The following is a 20,161-nucleotide window of genomic DNA, read 5'->3' as shown; positions in this document are numbered from 1 at the left end:
AAAGGAAATCAGAGGAGCGTCTCATTTTTCTATTACTACTGGGTGCCTCAGCATTGACAAAAATAAGAAAAGAGCTATCTTTATTTGTCAGTACTCCAGGCATGATTCTTACATAGGCTAAAATGTATTTCATATTAACTGTATTTCATTTATTTGAACTTGGTTAATTCGTGGAGTCCGAATTCAGAAACAAATAAATACGATCACAATTCGACAAAGCAGGACGAATCAATAGATCACCTGGAGAAAAGTAGAGCTAGGGAGAATCCCGGGACCGTAGGCACTACGTCGGACCAATGTTTGAAATATCGTGCAACTGGCTCCTTTGGTATGGCAGATCATAAGATAAAAATTGCTAAAGGAAGAAGAAGCCCTTGATTCTATTGAAGACTGTCGAACATTTTTTATGAAAGGAATAAAAGAATAAAAGACTCAAGCGTGTTTATTTAGAAAATTTCCGAGCTTTTATAATTAACCCTAATATCCACGAAAGAGCGTATAAATATAAAACTGGTCCACCTTCTTATGTAATAAACGCAAGTGTAGAGGATTTGTCGTTCAGACCTTTGAGGCAGAGTGAAATCGCCGTTTCATGATCTCCCTTATGGACAAGTTGAGTGATTAATTCAGTAAAGACGTTTTCTATGTTCAACTTCGTCGTTTTACTTCATTCCATCTACTCGTTCTTGTGTCTGTGTGTGTGGGTGTGTGTTTGTTTTTATCTTTGATCTTGATCCAGTACCACACGAGCTTATGCAGTAGTCTCTGTTCTGTCGCCAAGTCTTTTTCGATTGGTGTATCTTTAGGACCATGCGGATTCCCGAGAACTATTTAACACGAAAGTTTTCTGAATTATTTCAGTTTTTATCTCGGATCGGTCAGAGTTTAGTTTGAGTCTCTTTAAGCATGGAGTGGTCATGGACGGATGTTCTCTGTCACCCAGTCTGGGTGGTCACCTCAGTGCTGCTGTATTTAGTAGTGAGAAAGCAGAGACGAGGGTATTGGGACCCCCGCGTGTGTCCAGTACGTCTGACTGGAAAGACAGCCATCGTGACTGGGGCTAACACAGGTGAGAAGAGCGCCTTTCTAACTGTGAGTTATATATCGCACCATATGAGTCGTCGCAAAAAAAAAAACACCAAATTGCGAGATAACAATGTGCTGATCTATGGCTGTTTTGAGTAAAAAAAAGATGCTATTATTTCAGGTATAGCTCGTTAGTGTATAAAAAGGAAATGTGAGACTTTCCAACCATTCATTAATGCATGCTTTATGCGGTAAATTTCAGAAGATTTTAGAATAAACGCAAGGTCAAATTCTATTTGGACGCAATACACACCAAGTCGGTCAAAGATAATTGCATTAACGGAATTGGCTCGAACTTTAGAACTTTGTAATTGCGCCTCTCAGGTTGTTATAACTTAACTTTCTGTAAACACGCGGGAATGAATAAGGATATGAGCGAATCTCCTTTGTTTCCAATGGATATTCAGAATAACTTTAGATGTAAATTTATGAATTATTAATCTGTGTGAACCTCGTTCCCAGTGTGGTCTGGAGGAGCCAATTTCAATGTAAGAGCCATATAAGGGTCTTTACAAAGAAATAAAAAATAATTAGGTAATTACAAAAGTAATGGTAGACTATTAGAATGATTATTCTAAAATTTTGATGGACTGAGAGACATTTTAAATCAGACCTTGAACCCTATAGCTTCAAGGTATAAGAGGTGCCAGCAGGATTTCAATCTTAGAATTGTCCAAATTAAAACCAGTGCCTGATTGCAACTCTCTGGATATTTCAGGCTGGAAGACGTCCTGTCTGCAGCTCCCTTGGTTATCCAATTCTCTTAGTAATAGAAAATGTAGTTTACTCAATCCAGTCAGAAGGTCAGGATACCTTTGTGAACACAATACAAATTTGTATTTGCCTTAATTGCAATTGTCACAGTTAAAGTCAAAAGCAGCAGTGGGCTGATTTGCATGCTGTAACTCCATTTGTATACTCATTTGACTCTGATGTGTTTATCTAGTTGTATTTACATTCCTGCTGATGTTTATTCATTGTTAAGAGACTAAAATGCTTCACATGCTGTGCTAATGCAGTCAATACAGAAGGGATCTAAAAAGGAGTATGGAAGACCTAATATTTCCCTTTATACCATACCATATTATACCATGCCATATTGTACATTGTGTAATGAAATTCTTAATTGTGCATAAAGTAAACATATAGAGTCCATTGTATATTCAAATGTATGTTTTACTAGTACTCGTATGAATATCTTAGTGCTGTTCATTTTGCATTATTTGTTAGAATACTAGTTAAGATAGGCTACTCAGTAACATTGTGATGTGTGGATTGAAACTGTCCCCACATTTATGGCTCTAAGTGCCAATGGCCTTGTACCTTTTCCTGGTAGATAGGAGGGAGACAAGCACATGTGTAGGATGGCTGAAAAATGTGTAATTCTTCCATTTGCATTTCTAAGGCAGCAAGTTTTGAACATGTCCTAAATAAAAGGCAGCTGGGTGCTGGTAATTTCTGTGTCACCTTTACTACCCTCTGTAGTGTTTTACAGTTTTGAGCTGAGCAGGTGCCATACCAGAAGGTGTTGTACCCAGTGAGAATGGCATCCACTAACCACCTATAGAAGTTTGTGAGAAGGGAAAGAAAAGTGTGAGCTGTCCTCAGCTGTCAAAAAGAAGTAGAGGTGCTGGTGAGCCTTTTCAACACTAGCCGAAATGTTTTTTGTCCACTTCAGTTTGTCTGAACTGAGAATCCATTTAAACCCATAATAAAACCTGCAGGTCATTGAATCCCCAAAAACAACACGAAATCCTGCATGTTTCTGAATGAAAGTATGGATGCAGCCAAAGTGCAAATAGAATATTGGAAATACTGTGAGTAGGACATTGACCGAGGAACTGGGAGCACCCAGACTCAGGTTACTTTAGGCCATTTCTACTCTGTGTTGTTATATTTCACACAACCTTTGGAGCAAGATTTCTGCACCAAAAACTGGAGGTGTGTTTCCCAAGCAAACCAATAAGAATTGTATTGCACTCTGTACACACAACAGTAAATGTGACCAGCACTGATTACACTATATTGTATTTTTTTGTCATATTAAACCTTTCATTTTTTAAAAAGTCAGCTGACATTGACCACCTGTATGTTCTTACCAAATACACAATACCAAAAAAAACACTCATCATTACACATTTTCTGTTATCATTACATGCAACATTTGACAGATTTTAGGGAAATTAAAAAAAGGTAGAGCTGTACAGCTGGAAACATCTGCGTAAATCTAAATTATGCAATATACAGTGGATTCAGAAAATATTCAGACCCCTTTGCTGTCTGCACTTTATTGTGTCGTAGATTTAATTTTAAATGTATAAATTTGCAATTTTGCCCATCAATCTACACTCAAAAAACCATAATAACAAGGTGAAAGAATGTTTTCAGAAAGGTTTCCAAATTCGTTAAAATCAAACACTGAAATCTCTTATTTCCTTTTGCTGTGGTACTCCAAATTGTGTTCAGATGTCATCCTGTTCAATTATCCTAGAGTTTGTCTAGAATTTGACTAGAGTCCATCTGTAGCAAACTGAATTGAATGGACATCATTTGGAACAACACACACCTGTGTATATAAGGTCCCACAATAGATATTGCATGTCAGAACAAATAAAAAGTCCAAGCAGTTCTCTGTAGACGTCTGTGATATAGGTGTGGTGAGGCATAGATAAGGGAAAGGGTATAAAACCTTTCCTAAAGCTTTTCAGTGTTCCCATTTGAACTCTTCCTAGATTTGGATTCTGGCCAACATGAGTAACTGGGAAAGAAGGACCTTAGTCAGGGGAAGTTACCACAAACCAAATGGTCATTCAAACAGGACTTCAGAAGTCTTCTGCTGAGATGGGAGAAACTTTCAGAAGGATGACTACATAAGCTGTATTCAACCAAACAGGCACATATGACAGCCCATTTGGAGTTTTCCAAATAGCATCTAAAAAACCCCATACTTTGAGAGTATGGGGAAAAAGATTCTCTGGTATCCCTATGATAAAGCGTTGTGTTTGCAGCATGATACTGTGCAGTTACTTATTAGCAGCAAAAACAGCAAGACTGGGCAGAGGGAAGGATAAATTCAGTCAAATATAGAGAGGTTCTTGAAGGAAGCCTGATCCAGAGTGCACATGACCTTGGACTAGGGCGATGGTTCAGCTTTCAACAAGATAATGCCCCAAAGCATACAGTCCAGACAATGCTGGAGTGACTTAAAAACAAGCCTCTTACTGTTCTTGAATGGCTCAACCAAATCCCAGACTTAAACCCCTTAGAACATTTGCGGAGAGACCTGAAATTAGCAGTTTACAGATGCTTCCTATCCAAGCTAACGGAGCCAGCTGCCGTAACCTAGGTGTACGAAGTTTCTAGAGACTTACACAAGAAGACTTGAAGCTGTAACTGCAGCCGAAGGGGCTTCTACAAAGTACTGACTTTAAGGGTGTGAATGAGGAATTTCAGTTTTTGAATTTTAATAAATTTGCAAACCTTTTTGAAAACACATTTTCACTTTGTCATTATGGGTTTTTGAATGTAGATTGTTTGGCAAAAATAGAAAATTTATCCATTTAAAATTTAAATCTACAACACAACAAAATGAAGGGGTCTGAACACTTGAATGCACTTAAGCTAAGCAATTTTTTTTTTGAAAATACGCTAGAGAGAAAGAGAATGTTTGGTAATAACTTGTTTGGGTGAATAAAACTGATTAATAAATGTTACTCTTTCGTATTTGTATAAATGTATTCAAGTCAACAACATGTTGAGGCAATTCTGCCTTTAAGCTTCTATGCCTAAGCAGTGTTCTGATTCCTAGCACATTTAAATCACCTCTGAATAATTTTTAATGAACGTTTACACTGCTGCATACTGATTATCAAGGTTATTATAGTTTTGCCTTTTTATATTAGTTTGTATTTCTGTATTTTTCTGACATTTCTTGGAAATTCAGTTTAGTTTTAATTTAGTTTTTATTTCACAAAAGACATTTTATTTGATTTTTATTATCTATTACTTTCAGTTTTAGTAATTATGGTGTGGTTAAAGAGCTACTGTGAAGTCTAGTTTTGTGTCACAATCAGACAGAATTGTAGACTTAATGGATACGGATATGTTTGTGGAAAGCTTATTACACTACATGGTTAACTGTATGGTTTTGTTTTTGTCTGATAAAAACAAGCATAATCAAAACCAGATAATGAATTTTATTTTATTTTATTATCTTATTAAGGCTGTGACAGAATGGTCTTTTCTTCATTATTACTGGTGTCAGTGTCAAGAATTAAGTCTTTGTGTACCTGGGAATGTGGGAAAGGAAGCAAGCAGATGGGTTTTATATGTCTTTTCAGCACATCTAATTCTTTGTGTGTGTGTGTTTGTGTGTGTGTGTGTGTGTGTGTTTACCACTTATTGGAAAAACCACAAAATATTTTTGAATCCTGACAAAAATGCCCAGTAATATCAGACATATTCCAGAAAGTTGTGAGCCTTACACACAGGGCTCAGAGTCACCTGTAGAATGACTAGGGGGCCATCTGTGGATTAGTGCGCACTCTAGAAGATTAGTCACATGCTGGAGCTGGTGCACCTGAAGGGGTTTCGCTATATGTTACCTTGTTATCATTGTCTGCTTCTTAAGTTGACAGTGTAATGCAGGGCTACTGGTCACTGTATCTTTGTGCAGTTCTTGAATAAGGATACTAGGGAACACAATGGATCAACTTAAAGATAAAAAAATAAACATTATCGGACATAATGTTTTGCTACATTCCAATACATTTAGAAAACTCACATTTTCATTATTATTTATCAATTGACACTGTGTCTACTCAACTCGTTGTTAATTGTCTAAGTTAGGATACAAGTAAGGGAGCAAACTCCACAGAAAAAGGTGAATTATTAGAAAAATGACAAAAGAGAGTTATGATATTAAAGCAGTGGGGAAGATATATATTTTTTTTAAATTTCATATGAACGTAAATCTTAAATGACTCAGTGATTGTGATTGTTTACGATGGACGGTATGGGGCACAGAGGAAAAGCTTAAAAACTTACCAAATACATCCATTCTACAGCTGACAGCTGAAGTAATTTTGCACTAACATTGATTGGACACATATTTAGGTTAAAACACATATACACAAAGGCAGATGTTGATCCACTGAACTCACTTTTAAAAGAGTCGAATACAAGGATTCTTGAAACGAAATCACTGCAGCAGCCATGTAATCAAAATCTCAGTGAATTGTTGTCTAGGAAAAGTGACACATTTTAAAATTTTCACCAAATAGTACATTTTAAAAGGTAAAAATGTATGAAAACATACAGTATAAATATATTAAGCATGTTAAAGAATTTGTGTTGGAAGCTGGACTTGTCTGGATTGGGGATCAGGCCCTTGCAGACTTCAATGGAATTGACTGTGGTTACTTTTCCCTCTCAAATCTCCCTACAGAAAACAAAAATTGAGTGGTGGATTGTTCTACAGTGACTGATATATTTGAAAGTTAAGAGTGAAGGGCTCTGTCTCACTGACCACTATCCATGTGCTTTCGAGAAGTGTCATCCCAAGGAGTGGACTGTCCATTATTCGGTGTGATGCAGCCATTAGGCAACCCTGTGCTTCTCCAGGTCTTTGGAGTGAGGAATCTTCATTAATCCAAAGGACAAATCATTCAAACTCAACCAATGTTGTGTTCCATGAATGGAGGGCATCACTGACTCAGGTCTATGAAGATCTGTTTGATAGTTTGTTTGTTTTTTTCCCTAACCAGCTGCAACATAAAGCTGATCAGGCTTCATTGGAGCATCATTTTTGAGCTTCATGTTATATTTTGCAGCTATTTTGCCATACAATAACAACAGTAGTAAATGGTTCAATTTTTATTTTATATAGCAACATTCACACTCTATAACAAGGCACTTTAGGTTCTCATTCTTTGAATATTTTATACTGAAACCTGGGGGCCTGTCTGCAGCTCCCATCCCTCTTTTGTGGTTTGTTAGTTAAACTCTTCATATAATGTGACCCACTGTGCCATCCAACACACTGAGATTTAATCCCACTCAGCAGTCAATCTTAATCATAAACATCACACTTAAACATGGAATCAGTTTGGCTCATTTAAATATGTTGTCAACTTTGACCCAAAGGCCCCATGCAAGTACTGAAATGCAATTGGCAAACAGCCATCTGAAACATCTGCTATCAGTAAAGTACAAGGTCCCCGCTGGCAACCAAGTGGCCCCAATTACCACTGGGTATTCTATGCAGGCAGCAAAGCAATAAAGTTTTGCTTTTTGATTTAGTACAAGAAACAAATTAAACATTAAATTGGAAGCTTCAAGTATTTTGACTGGAGCCAAGCAGCTGGACAAATTATGTAGAGTTTTTCTATGCTAGAAAATGTAAGTTGCTAAAGAAGATCACATGATAATATATCATCCAACAGTTTAACAGATTCAGTGTAACAAAAGCAGTACTTTATATGTATGTTCTTTTATGTTATGTTAGATGCTAGATGTTAGATGCTGCCTAATTAAACAAGGCTTGCCTACTTGATTATCTGGTAGGGTGACATACTCAGTACTCTTTTCTTGCTTCTCCTCCTACCGTTGTCTAACCTCAGGTTTTGGCCCTGAAAGTGTGGACCCTACCCTAGCAAGCAACAAGTGCAGGCAGGAACAATCCCAACAGCTCATAGCAGTGTGACACATACAAATGTAATCATGCACCACAGGACACTTTTGGCATCACCAGTTCATCTAACCTGCATGTGTTTGGACTATGAGAGGTAACCAGAGCCAACCCACCTGAATCCAAACTCCACACAGAGAGCACCTGGGACATAACCCCCCGCCTCCTTGCCACTGTTCACATTGTGTGCCTAAATCTTTGATTAACATTCACTTTAAATGTGGCCTTAAAATTGAGGAATAACAAGGGGGCTACGCCACCTGCTCACTTCGCTTTCCCACCTTCATGTTTGGTTTACTGAATATACAATTTAAAGAGATTTTTATTTTCATGGGAATTGTTACATGTGCATTATTTTCACTTTTACTTTAAAAACCTTTGTAAAAACAGTACTTGTCCTTTATTCCATTCTCCGGGCGTGGTTAAATCTCTTTCTCGCAGGACGTATAATGCTGCTCACGTTGTGAAGTGGGGCGGCTGAACGCACGCTAAGGAGATGCCATCGGATCATCTGTCGTCTTTCTGCTGCTGGCGAGCTGCCTGTTCTGCTTGTTGCATGTCGTTGTTTTAAGAGCTAGGAGCACATGATGCGTGTCTGTCAAAAGCAATCCAACAACTGCTAGGTTAGATGTCCGTGGACATGTTTTAAATGATGGCTCACTGCCTTGTCTCGCGTGACATTGTAAAAACAATACTAGTCCTTTATTTCTGGCCCCAGGTGTGGTTAAATCTGTTTTTCGCTAGGATGTATAACGCTGCTTGCATTGTGAAGGGGGCGTCGATCATTTTAAAGCCTGTACAGCTGCTGTCCTATTTGCCACTTTGTGTCTCTGCGTGCTCGCATTGTGATCGCTTCTCTGTGATTATAAATATACGCCTGACCGAACTGTGTTTTCTTTGAAATAAAAATTGTCGTTGCTTTAAATGTTGTGGATATGGTCAATTATTGTGTAAATCTACATTTTGTGCATTGAATGATACGAAGGCGAAAAGACTACTCTTTGCCTTTTATGTCTGACCTTGCTTTGTTCTGCTATTTTTTCAATTACACCTGGTCCTGATGGTTAATTTCCTTTTGTTTGCGCTAATGCGATCTTTACTATCTTTTTTTGATACTGTAGCGACTGACGTAATAAAGTGTCACAAAAGTTTTACTTGAACAATTGCCAACTCCATAACCCCAAACACAACTTTCTATCACCCTCTCCAACCCCTCATCACCAGGATCTCACCCCCCCCCCACATCAATCAATACCCCACTATCAGTCTTCCATGCTGTACTCCGCCCTACCTCAATCGGACCTAACAGTCAATTAAAACAAAAAAGGCTTCAACCTGGCTGGGACGCTACAATACTTTCGAAATTTACTGCTTTCATATTCTTTACCTTTCTCTGCATGTGTATCGTGCCATCATTTGTTTGAGCCTTTTGAATTCCACTGCTTTCATAATCTCTTATCTGCCTTTTTTTCTCTCCAACACTTTTGGGTCTCTTTTCTCCGCGCTGCTCTTTCTTCTTTGCTTAGTCGTTTATGTTTCATCTACAACGTATTGTCCTTTTACGCTTTGTATGTGCTGAGAGCATCGGATCTGTGTGTGCTATGTGCCTTTACACGGCTTAGTGTTTTGCTGACCGTGCTCTTATTTGATATTGTTTGCGTCTCGTGGGTCTTTTAAGTGTCTTCTGAGATGATCACGTCTTGTCGCCCTGCTTTTCCTTTGCAGGATTTTTTTTATAATAGAGAGATATGCATAGTTTTAAGTTGATTTGAAATTTATAAAGAAACTGAGTGCTTTTTTCATATTTCAAATGTAGCATTTGTTTTTATTACCATCATTTCAGTAGTGTGCTGTTTAATGTCGCTGACCTCTTCAGAATAAATTTCTGCTCGTATTTTATGTATTATAATAGAATTAACAAGTGGGCATTGTGATGAGATTAATGCATGTCTTGTCTGTGACGGCTTCTTACTGGTTCTGCTTTGACTACCCATTTTTTGACCTATTCATGCTGTAAAACCAGCTATCATTTAACTATAATTCATCATGCACCGGATGTCCCATTCTTCATGGAGAACCTGCACAGAAGCTTTTCATTCCCTAAAAGTAATTTTGTCCAAAGCAGTCACTGATGCCAGTGAATCAGACTCCTTATAGTGGGTGATGATGACAGACCTCTTAATGGTAGCACTAATCCAAAGGCTCTCCCAAACCTTTATAGGCCTGGAGTCCCACTTTTGCCATGTCAGAGGGGCCATCCCCCTAGCCTCTTTACATAAAATTCAAGGAAGATAAGACATAGAATATACAAACATATGGTTAAAATAAGATAGCGAAAAAAGATAAACCAAGTAATAACAAAAAAAAAAAGAAATAAACCAGGAATGAAATCCTGATTACAGTATAACAGCCTTGTGTCAATGTAAGTATGACCGTGTGCATGAATACACATTAAAAATGGCCCGTTTTCCTGCTAAGGGCTGCATTTTCCTTTTGCCCATTTCTACTGCTTCTGGGATAGGCACTGGTATCCCATGACCCTGACAGATTAATTGGCAGGTAATTATTAGAATCTGTTAATCATTGCTACATGTCACACCTCTGCCAGTGACAAAATATGTGAACCAGTTGTAGGGTCATCAGCCTGGGAGCCCTTGTAAGCCTGGTTCAGGTCAGATTGGAAGGCAGTGATTAGGAACATCTCCCTGCCACTCCCTGTAGCTGGTTTGGTACCCTAAAGAATATCGTTGGCTGATAAGTTGGTGCCCATAATTCCACAGCCTTTATCTGTTTGTAACCACAGCCAGAAACTTCCTTTCTCTTCCTCCTCCATAAGATTTTTCTTTGCCATTTTTATCTGGGGTGAGGTCCTTCCAATGTCTTTCAGAAACCATTTTGTTAAAAAGCCCAGGTAGCCATGGCATTCACATTCCACTCCAACTCTTCCCTCCACACTCTGCTGTTAGCTTGCTATACCATGCCCATTAGTGGGCTTTCTGGATGCCTTCCTCCCAGGGAACAGACAGTTTGACTAGCAATACAAGCTATTAAGTTGCTGACCACATGATAGAGGTGGTACAATGCTATAAATATTTGGGTGTCCACTTCAATGCAGAGCAGGCTGTTTTTTTAAGAGACTGTGTTCCTTTAATTTGGGCAGAGACATCTTCTACAACTCTGTGATGGCCAGTGTGATTTTCTACGTTGTGGTTTACTGGGATGGTAACATCACTTCAAGAGAGGCCCACTGAATTAGCACGCTACATAAAAGGACAAGCTCAGCTATTGGACACACTCTGGACCACCTGGAGGTAGCAACAAAGGAAGTAATTAAAAGAAAACTGAGTGCTTTTATGAACAATGTTGCACATCCTCTCTCTGACACACTAACACAGTACTTTACGCCAATTAATCATTCAGCAGAAGTGTGTCAAGAAACACTACTTGGGGGTCCTTTATACCAACAGCAATATGCCTGCATAATGCCTCACTATGACTGTGACTGCTGTTTTTATCTTTGGCCAAGTCGGAAGTTTTTCTTTCTTTTTAATATCTCAGGTTTATTTTTGTTGATGGTGATGTTGTTGTTTGTTAAAATATATATTTATTTATCGGGCTTTTGTAAAACCTAAAGTTCTATCTATCTATCTATCTATCTATCTATCAATCTATCTATCTATCTATCTATCTATCTATCTATCTATCTATCTATCTATCTATCTATCTATCTATCTAGAGTGTAAAGAACCCAGATTCACTACAGTTTTCTTGTATTATGTGGAATTGCTTGACTAGCCAAGAAATTGAGTTACTTTTTTTCAGCTAACTCAGTGCTTATTGGTAAATGCAGGATATTATGAAACAGATTAGGATGTAATTATGTTTCCTACCTTAATCCAAATGTTGAACAGTATTATTAATGTTGCGATGGGTAATATTTAACAGAATATTTTAATATAGTGCATCAAAGTATTTTCCATTATTTTCATTAGCACACTTTTTACAAAGAGATGTTCATGCTTTTCTTTTCAAAGGTATTGGGAAGTATATTGCCTTAGATCTTGCACGCCGAGGTGCTCGGGTTATCCTGGCCTGCCGCAGCAAGGAAAGGGGGCAAGCTGCCCTTGAGGAGATTAAGAAGAAATCACAGAACAATAATATTCACTTGCGTATTGTGGACACCAGTCTGATGGCCTCAGTTCGAGAGTTTGCTCAGAAAATTAATGAGGAGGAAAAAAGATTGGACATCCTGATCAACAATGCAGGAGCTTCTGGTAATATTAATTTAAGTAACTTACAGTTCTGATAGGAATGCTGGCAATTTTTGTTTTCCTTTGGGAAAGTTCTTGCTCCTCAAGGTACTTTATAAAATATTAATTTGATCTATGGTTTCAGGTTTACCCAAGAGAATAACCTCAGAAGGACTGGAGGTCAGCTTTGCCACAAACCACGTTGGAGCTTATCTCCTAACAAACCTCCTTCTAGGTGAGATATTGGGAAAGAGAATGACTCAGATCAGGGATCTGTAATCTTGACACTAATTCTACAGGAGGTGTCTGATGAAGAAAGCTTCTTTTCTGTTTTGAACATGTGAAAGACACTAAATAAACAAAAAAATATTATATTACTATAATAATAAATTCAAGAAACTGTTAATTTAATACCTTCTTCTTCTTTCGGCTGCTTCTGTTAGGGGTTGCCGCAGTGGATCATCTTCTTCCATATCTTTCTGCCCTCTGCATCTTGTTCTGTTACACCCATCACCTGGATGTTCTCTCTCACCACATCCATAAACCTTCTCTTAGGCCTTCCTCTTTTTCTCTTGCCTGGCACCTCTTTCTATCTATCCTATCCAATCTATCTATGCTAATTCAATACCAAAAACTACAAAATGCATCAATAGTCCAAGAATCTTCTACCAAAAAATGTATCTGGCAATTTCATATACATTGTCAAAATCACCGGATAAACTTATATAACACAATAATCCTTTCAGTCACCATCTGAAAATCTCTCTTAACTCTTAACTAGTAATGTACAAATACACATGAATGAATTTGCAACAAAAAACAAAAAAAAATCTGAAAAAAATGTTTCACCACACGTGAAATTTGTGCAATTAGAATGTATGTTTTCATCTCTTCTGCCAGCTTTTTTCCAGCTTTGTGCAAAGTGTAGTAAGGAAGGTGTGGGTAGACAGCACTTACTAGCAAGCACTTTGTAGCACTTTTGAAATGCTGGGCCATTGAAGATATTTCAGAAGGATCCTGGTTAAGATCAGGCTCTGGAGTGGGGAAAGGTGAGTGCAGATAGTGTTACCACTAGCTGTAAAAGAGCAGTGCAACTGAACCAGCAGTGAAAAATGTACAGGCAGGCAGTTCAGTATTGAGCCTTATGGTAGAAATCATGAAAGGCGGCAGAAGAAGTAGACAGCAGTTTCAGTTGCAAAATAATCCTTAGGAAACAATATTCCCTGAATTTCCCCCCTAAAAAACTTAAAATTGTAATGAATCGTGTTTTTTGCAAATTGCAAACATTTTAAGGGCAATTTCACAAAACTTTATATGAAACAAAACTTGGTTGTTCAATTCATCACAATTCATATCACTGTGTCATTTCAGCAAAAAATTCACTTTTCAGCTTTTGATGTCTTACAGTCCACGATTTTCCTCTTTGGTATTTTGATACCAGTTTCCTGCAGTTCATCAAGATTTGGGAAATCACGTGATGTTAGTTCATTACAACATAAGAAATTTGAAAACAATGAGAGGAGTCTGTTCAACCCAGTAGATAAATGAACTGTGTAAGATATTGAATTAGATCATTTATTTAAAGAAGGCCATTACTGAAGCTAGATTACATCATGGTGCAAAAGTAAACCCCACAGCTACAGAAACATGAATCCGAAATTTACATTTTTCGGGATATTGTAGTTTATTCAGGTTAATTTGTCACATGCCAAAGACATAATTTTTTTTGGTAACCTCATGTGAACATAGCCTGTAATAGACTGACATGTTATTCTGTTTAGTGTCCCACATTCTAGAAACCATAATATTAACTTGAGGGATGTAAATAAAGTTCTATCTATCTATCTATCTATCTATCTATCTATCTATCTATCTATCTATCTATCTATCTATCTATCTATCTATCTATCTATCTATCTATCTATCTAAACCTCTGAAAGCACTAGAGCTGTCTGGCCTGACATTGATTTTTCTGTCTCATTTGGAGCAGACCTCATTAAGCGCTCAGCCCCTGCCCGGATTGTTAATGTGTCTTCAGTCAATCACAAACAAGGTGTGGTGGACTTTTCACACTATCGTGGGGAAAATCTCAGCTATAGTATGGACACTGTCTACAACCACACCAAGCTTCACAACATCCTGTTTACCAATGAATTAGCCAGAAGAATACAGGGAACAGGTAAGTTCTATTATTGAAGTCTTCCTATAGAATACAGTGTTCAAGATGGCAGTGTGTGTGAAAGCTTCTATCTGAGCTACATAATTTTATCTATCTGTCAAAACATTAGTATTATCAGTGCTGCTAAGCTTTTTGTATGTAAATCTGTAATAATTATTAGATAGATAGATAGATAGATAGATAGATAGATAGATAGATAGATAGATAGATAGATAGATAGATAGATAGATAGATAGATAGATAGATACTTTGTTAATCCCAAGGGGAAATTCACATACTCCAGCAGCAGCATACTGATAAAGAACAATATTAAATTAAAGTGTGATAAAATTAAAGGTATAACAGACAGACAATAATTTTGTAAAATATTAACGTTTACCCCCCTGGGTGGAATTGAAGAGTTGCCTAGTGTGGGGGAGGAATGATCTCCTCAGTCTTTCAGTGGACCAGGACAGTGACAGCAGTCTGTCGCTGTAGCTGCTCCTTTGTCTGGAGATGATCCTGTTCAGTGGATGCAGTGGATTTTCCATTATTGACAGGAGCCTGCTCAGCGCCTGTCTCCCTGCCACTGATGTCAAACTGTCCAGCTCTGTGCCTACAATAGAGCCTGCCTTCCTCACCAGTTTGTCCAGGCATGAGGCGTCCCTCTTCTTTATGCTGCCTCCCCAGCACACCATGTGATATACATAAGGAAAGTGTTTCTGGAAAAGATGAAGATACATTTTTATCAGGTTTTTGTACTAACAAATACTGCATATCTCAATTGAATTTGGATAATGATGACAAAAAAGACAGGTGATTAGTGTGATTAAAAGGAAAGTGAAGATGGAAGGTGCTTAATTTGGAGACTGTGTTTATTTTGTGGCCAACAGGTAAGTTTCTTATTTCATGACGTTTATTAACTCTTTAAGTTGCAAAGACAGCTAAACAGTGATATTTCAAACATAGCTGAGATTTGTGATGAGCAAACAATTGTTAATGAGAGGATCAAAAACACAAAGTTCCTGGGAGTCCATATTACGGATGACCTTTCTTCATCCCTCAACTCTCCCTTCATAGCCAAGAAGGCTCAGTGGCATCTGCACTCTTTGCAAAGACTGAAGAGCAAGCCTCACCTCACCAATCCTCACCATATTTTATAGGTGTACCACTGAAAGTCTGCTCTCTAACTGCATCACTCTGTGGTACAGGAACTGTAATGTTTAAGAAGGCATCGCATTACAGCAGATAATAAAAGCGACTATAAAGGTTATCGGTGTCCCTCTACCTTCCCTGAAAGACATTTACGCAACCTGCTGCTATAACAGAGCCGGTAACATTGAGAAAGACCTTTCCCTCCCATTACATGGACTCTTCTCTCTTCTACCTTCTTGCAAGTGGTTATCGAAGTTTCTTCTCTATTTCTGCAAGACTGAGTAACAGTTTCATACCACAGGGTATCAAAATTCTGAATGCACAAAAACATCTAGTTCTTGTTTAACCAGTGCCTGTCCATTGTGCTACCTTATTTTATGCTTTATATACTTACGACACTTTGGACATTTTCAACAGCACCTGCATTTTATCTTTATATTGTTTATAGATACAACAGGCACACTGTTGTACTGTTATGTGCTTTGATAAACTTATACTTATCACTAACTCAATGCTGCAAATTGTTTCTGTACAATTTTCTGGAAGGTTTATCACTTTCACACTATACTGTTATTGTATATAGTTGTATTGTCTATGTATGGCATTCTTTCTATTGCACTTTGCACCTTGTTATAAGTTGCTATACCATATTCTAGTAACTATGAGAACATGACATTAAACAGAAAGTAAGCAAACACTAAAAGAATTTAACATTAAACATTAGCTTACTAAGATGGGCCCTAACTCTATGGAAAAAAACACAATAATGTTTACAATTATGTGTTTTAATTTGGAGTATATGCAACATGTTACGTTTTTGAAAAACACTCTTATGTCATTGAGATGGAACTCCATTTTCCAAAATATTAATACATTCTTAAAACGCAATTTAAAATTGTGTAACAATTACATCCTATCCCATGAACTTGTCACCTAAAGGACCTAGCCCCTTATCCAATATTCCACTAGTGCTTTTGGATTCTTCCTCTACATGATTGTCCTCCTATGGCTTTTTTTGGTCCTATATTGCTGACTCTCTCTTTTTACTTCTTCTCTGTCATATCCGACAACCAACCCCTAAATGAGACAGATTTTTTTTCTTTTTATCTCTGTCTTCTCTCCAGTAAAAAAGCTTAGAATGTTGGTTTTGATGGTAGCAAAACTGCTGTTACATTCACGCTGAAACATCCTGAACTGTGTTCTCCCCTCACTTAGAAATCTTCTCTCTATAATCTTTTACATTTTGAAATTTCAGCAACCTGGGTCAACTGCTCATCCTATGTGACCCTTCACTTGAAAAACAAGTTCTCTGTTTGTCACTTTTCAGAGTAGGTGGGTGGATGTGTTTCCTTATTATTGTTTCTGCTTATTATATTGTTATATTCAATTGCTTTCTTTTTTGGCCACCTGATTTATGTATATTTGAATGTAAATTACATTACTTTGTCTTATTTTGGCCAATTAAAACATTCCTAGGCCATCTGGGAGATATAATCCATTCAGCAAGCCCTGATTCTTCCCAGGGGTATTCTCTGAGTAGGTCATGCCCATAAAATCTCCTCAGGAAGCCTTTCAGGAGACATTCGTACCAGATGCCCAAACCAACTCAACTGGCACCACTCGATACTGAGGGTTAGTGGTGCTTCTCAAAGCCTTTCCTGGATGTCTCCTTATCACACCCTATCTCTTAGGGATAGCCCAGCAATAGGAATTCAATAACAAAAAAAAATGCAGCACAACACTTCTCTGCTATGATGAGAATGAAACACATAAATATAATTGATTTTACTGGTGTGGGATGGATTACATGCTTTAAAAAGCTTCAGAAATAATAAAAATTAACATGGACGTGTAAACAAGGGTTTTGCGAGTAGCATTCTTTGTTTTCCACTCAAAATAATAAAAAAAACCTTTAAAACTCCAAAGAAATTCTTGATTCAGTTTTGTGTTTTTTAGCAGCAAAATTACCTGTGAAACAAATTTTAGTTTGAGTTTTACAAAATTGTATGGAAATCAAAGGTTTTTATTTTGCTCTTCACTAGTGATGACGGTGTTATAGAATACAACAGTAAGTATTATTTAAAGAAGGACATTCATGCTTGTACAGTTATTTTCATTTGTGCTTGTAAATATATAGATATATTGTTGAACTTGGGTCACAAAGTTGCACAGGAGAGTACAGAAGGTTTTCTAAGGAGTAGAAACTTTATTGCTGATCAGGCAGATACAAACACAAGTCTCTTTCAGAGACGATCCAGCCTCACAAAGAACAGCTGTCAAAATTGACACATCAGCCCCGACTAATGTTCAAAAGAACACAAAGTCTTAGATAGATAGATAGATAGATAGATAGATAGATAGATAGATAGATAGATAGATAGATAGATACTTTATTAATCCCAAGGGGAAATTCACATAATCCAGCAGCAGTATACTGATACAAAGAAACAATATTAAATTAAATAGTAATAAAAATGAAAAGAATTAAAATAAAATTAATGTTCGCATTTACTCCCGGGTGGAATTGAAGAGTCGCATAGTGTCGGGGAGGAACGATCTCTTTAGTCTGTCAGTGGAACAGGACAGTGACAAAAGTCTGTCACTGAAGCTACTCCTCTGTCTGGAGATGACACTGTTAAGTTCTTCATCATAGGGGTACAGCAGCCCGGTAGCAGCGGCCAGAGCAGAGAAAGTCTGGAGGAAGAGAGACAGGAGAGAGACAGCTCAGGATGGCCACGGCTCTGTCTTTTAAACGTTCGAAGTCCCATGTCAGGAACACGTCATGCGGCAAGCCAGCAAGCCAGCGGATCCCGCAAAGAGGAACTGTAAGAGTGTGTTTGTTTACCATTGACAAACTGTTTAAGAGGGGGTTTCTGAAGGGCTGCCGCTTCCCCCTGCAGCAGCGGTCACAATATATATATATATATATATATATATATATATATATATATATATATATATATATATATATATACACTACCGGTCAAACTTTTTGAGCACCACAGTTGTTTCAGTTTTTAATGGAAATGCACAGTTTCCTGTCTTAATGTTTCATAAAATCAAGGAATAGAACAAATAAACAATGGCAAATAAAAAAATAAGTCAAAGAATAATTAAGTGTACAAAATTTTATTCATATTTTTGATTAATCAAAGTAGCCACCTTTTGCTGATATAACAGGCAAACTGTGATAACCCTTTTGATTCAGAATTTCCAGTCATTCTGTGCAAGACACCAACTCTGCCTCCAGCAAAAGAACCCCAGACCACAATTCTCTGACAGTTGCTGTCAAACACTGAGGAATCATCCTTTCAACCGCTCTATGGCTTACAAACACCCAGCATGATGAACCAAAGATTTTAAATTTTGATTCATTGGTCCACAAGACTTTCTTCCATTCTGCAGTAGTCCATAGCCTGTATTTCAAGATTCTATTTTGTCCTTTAAGGAATGTCTTTCTTACTACCACTCACTATGTCAAACCTGCAGCACAATATCTCCTCTTCACAGTAAAAACTGAAATTTCCCTTTTTTGACCACTGTTAAGCTTGAAGCTGTACGGCTGTGAGGTACCTACCACTGCTGCTGGTGACCTTCAGAAAGTTTTCTGATTGGGTTGTGACTTTGGGTTTGCCATATCTCCTACTATCAGAGTTTTTTCCAGTTTCCAATTGTCTTTGGATTGTGTAGGACATCGTACTCACTGGCACTGATTTTTTTTTGCAATTTCTCTTAACAAAAGGCCTACACATCTAAAGATAATAATGCTCTGTCTCCTTTTATTTGTTAATTGCCATTGTCATTGGAATTTACAACATTTTACAGTTTATTATTGTCCAAGTAGTACTTTAGAGGGTGTAGTAACACAGCCTGTTTCAACTCTGCTTTAAGAGAAACAGAGGGTTTTTAAGTAAACAACAGAAGTTCAATTTGCAAGGCTTAATTTAGTTTAATTATTGCAGAAATCGGAATCTGTTTGTTATAACCTATTAGTTAACCCATTTGTAATATTTTGATATTCCCTTTTTTCAGTTTTTGTTAATCCTACATTTTAAATTTAAACCTCTGGCAGTTTACTTCTTATCTTTTCATTTTAGGTAAATCATTGCATTTCAACCGATTAGATTTGAAGAAAAGCTAGAAAAAGTGTTGTAAAACTTTTGACTGGTAGAGTTTATATACATACAGTATATTGTAAGAAAGAGAGACACATAGAAAAAAGGTTTGGGGATCAGCCCTGTACAGTGGTCACGAACATCTCTGAACATGTAGAAATTGGGTTACAACCAAAAAGTTCGCCAAACTTTTGCATCTGTTCACGACCACACACTCGGTTAACAAACAAGCCAGTTTTCCTTCCGGTTCGAATGCGCTGATGATTTCTGCACGTGTTCAGTCTCTCCCTGTGCATTCACTGTGATCTCTTTGTGCTCTATTTCGTTTCTCTTCCGGTTTGTACGCGCCGGTGATTTACGCACAAGTTCAGTCTCTTCCTGTACAGTACATTGTTCTCAGTCAGACGTGCATCGCGCAGAGGGACTTTACCTCAAAACTGTAATCTCCTCTCCACCCAGTTCCTCCTCACTTCCTTCATGCCAGAACTCGACTCACACAAGGTTAGTTTTCTTGGATATTTATGGTTAGTTTTTGTATAAATTACGGATTTTTCAAATGTAAATTTTTTTCCCTGTGCTTAAAACGCATTTAAAAAAAGTGTTTACAGCGAGCATTTCGTAAGGCTATAGCGTGAACTCTTGCAATGTTAGCTTTCTCTGTTCAAGGTTTTCTCAATGTTATTCAATGTTTTTACATTTAGTTTACTAT

General features: G+C 37.5%; 1 protein-coding gene across 1 annotated transcript in view; it reads left to right on the top strand.

The window, feature by feature from the left end:
• Positions 1–802: 802 nt before the first annotated feature.
• The window catches only part of zgc:64106 (uncharacterized protein LOC393348 homolog), a 33,334-nt gene continuing 13,975 nt past the window's right edge, over positions 803–20,161 (top strand). Inside the window, exons 1-4 of the mRNA XM_039759109.1 lie at positions 803–1,069; positions 11,809–12,048; positions 12,170–12,259; positions 14,015–14,203. Coding sequence (XP_039615043.1) covers positions 907–1,069; positions 11,809–12,048; positions 12,170–12,259; positions 14,015–14,203 — 682 coding nt within the window. The 5' untranslated portion in view covers positions 803–906. The remainder of the gene's footprint in view (positions 1,070–11,808; positions 12,049–12,169; positions 12,260–14,014; positions 14,204–20,161) is intronic.

Source organism: Polypterus senegalus, chromosome 7 (genome assembly GCF_016835505.1).
Source record: "Polypterus senegalus isolate Bchr_013 chromosome 7, ASM1683550v1, whole genome shotgun sequence".
NCBI lineage: Eukaryota > Metazoa > Chordata > Cladistia > Polypteriformes > Polypteridae > Polypterus > Polypterus senegalus.
Note: the sequence above shows the minus strand (reverse complement) of the source record. Positions and strands in the feature narration are given on the sequence as shown.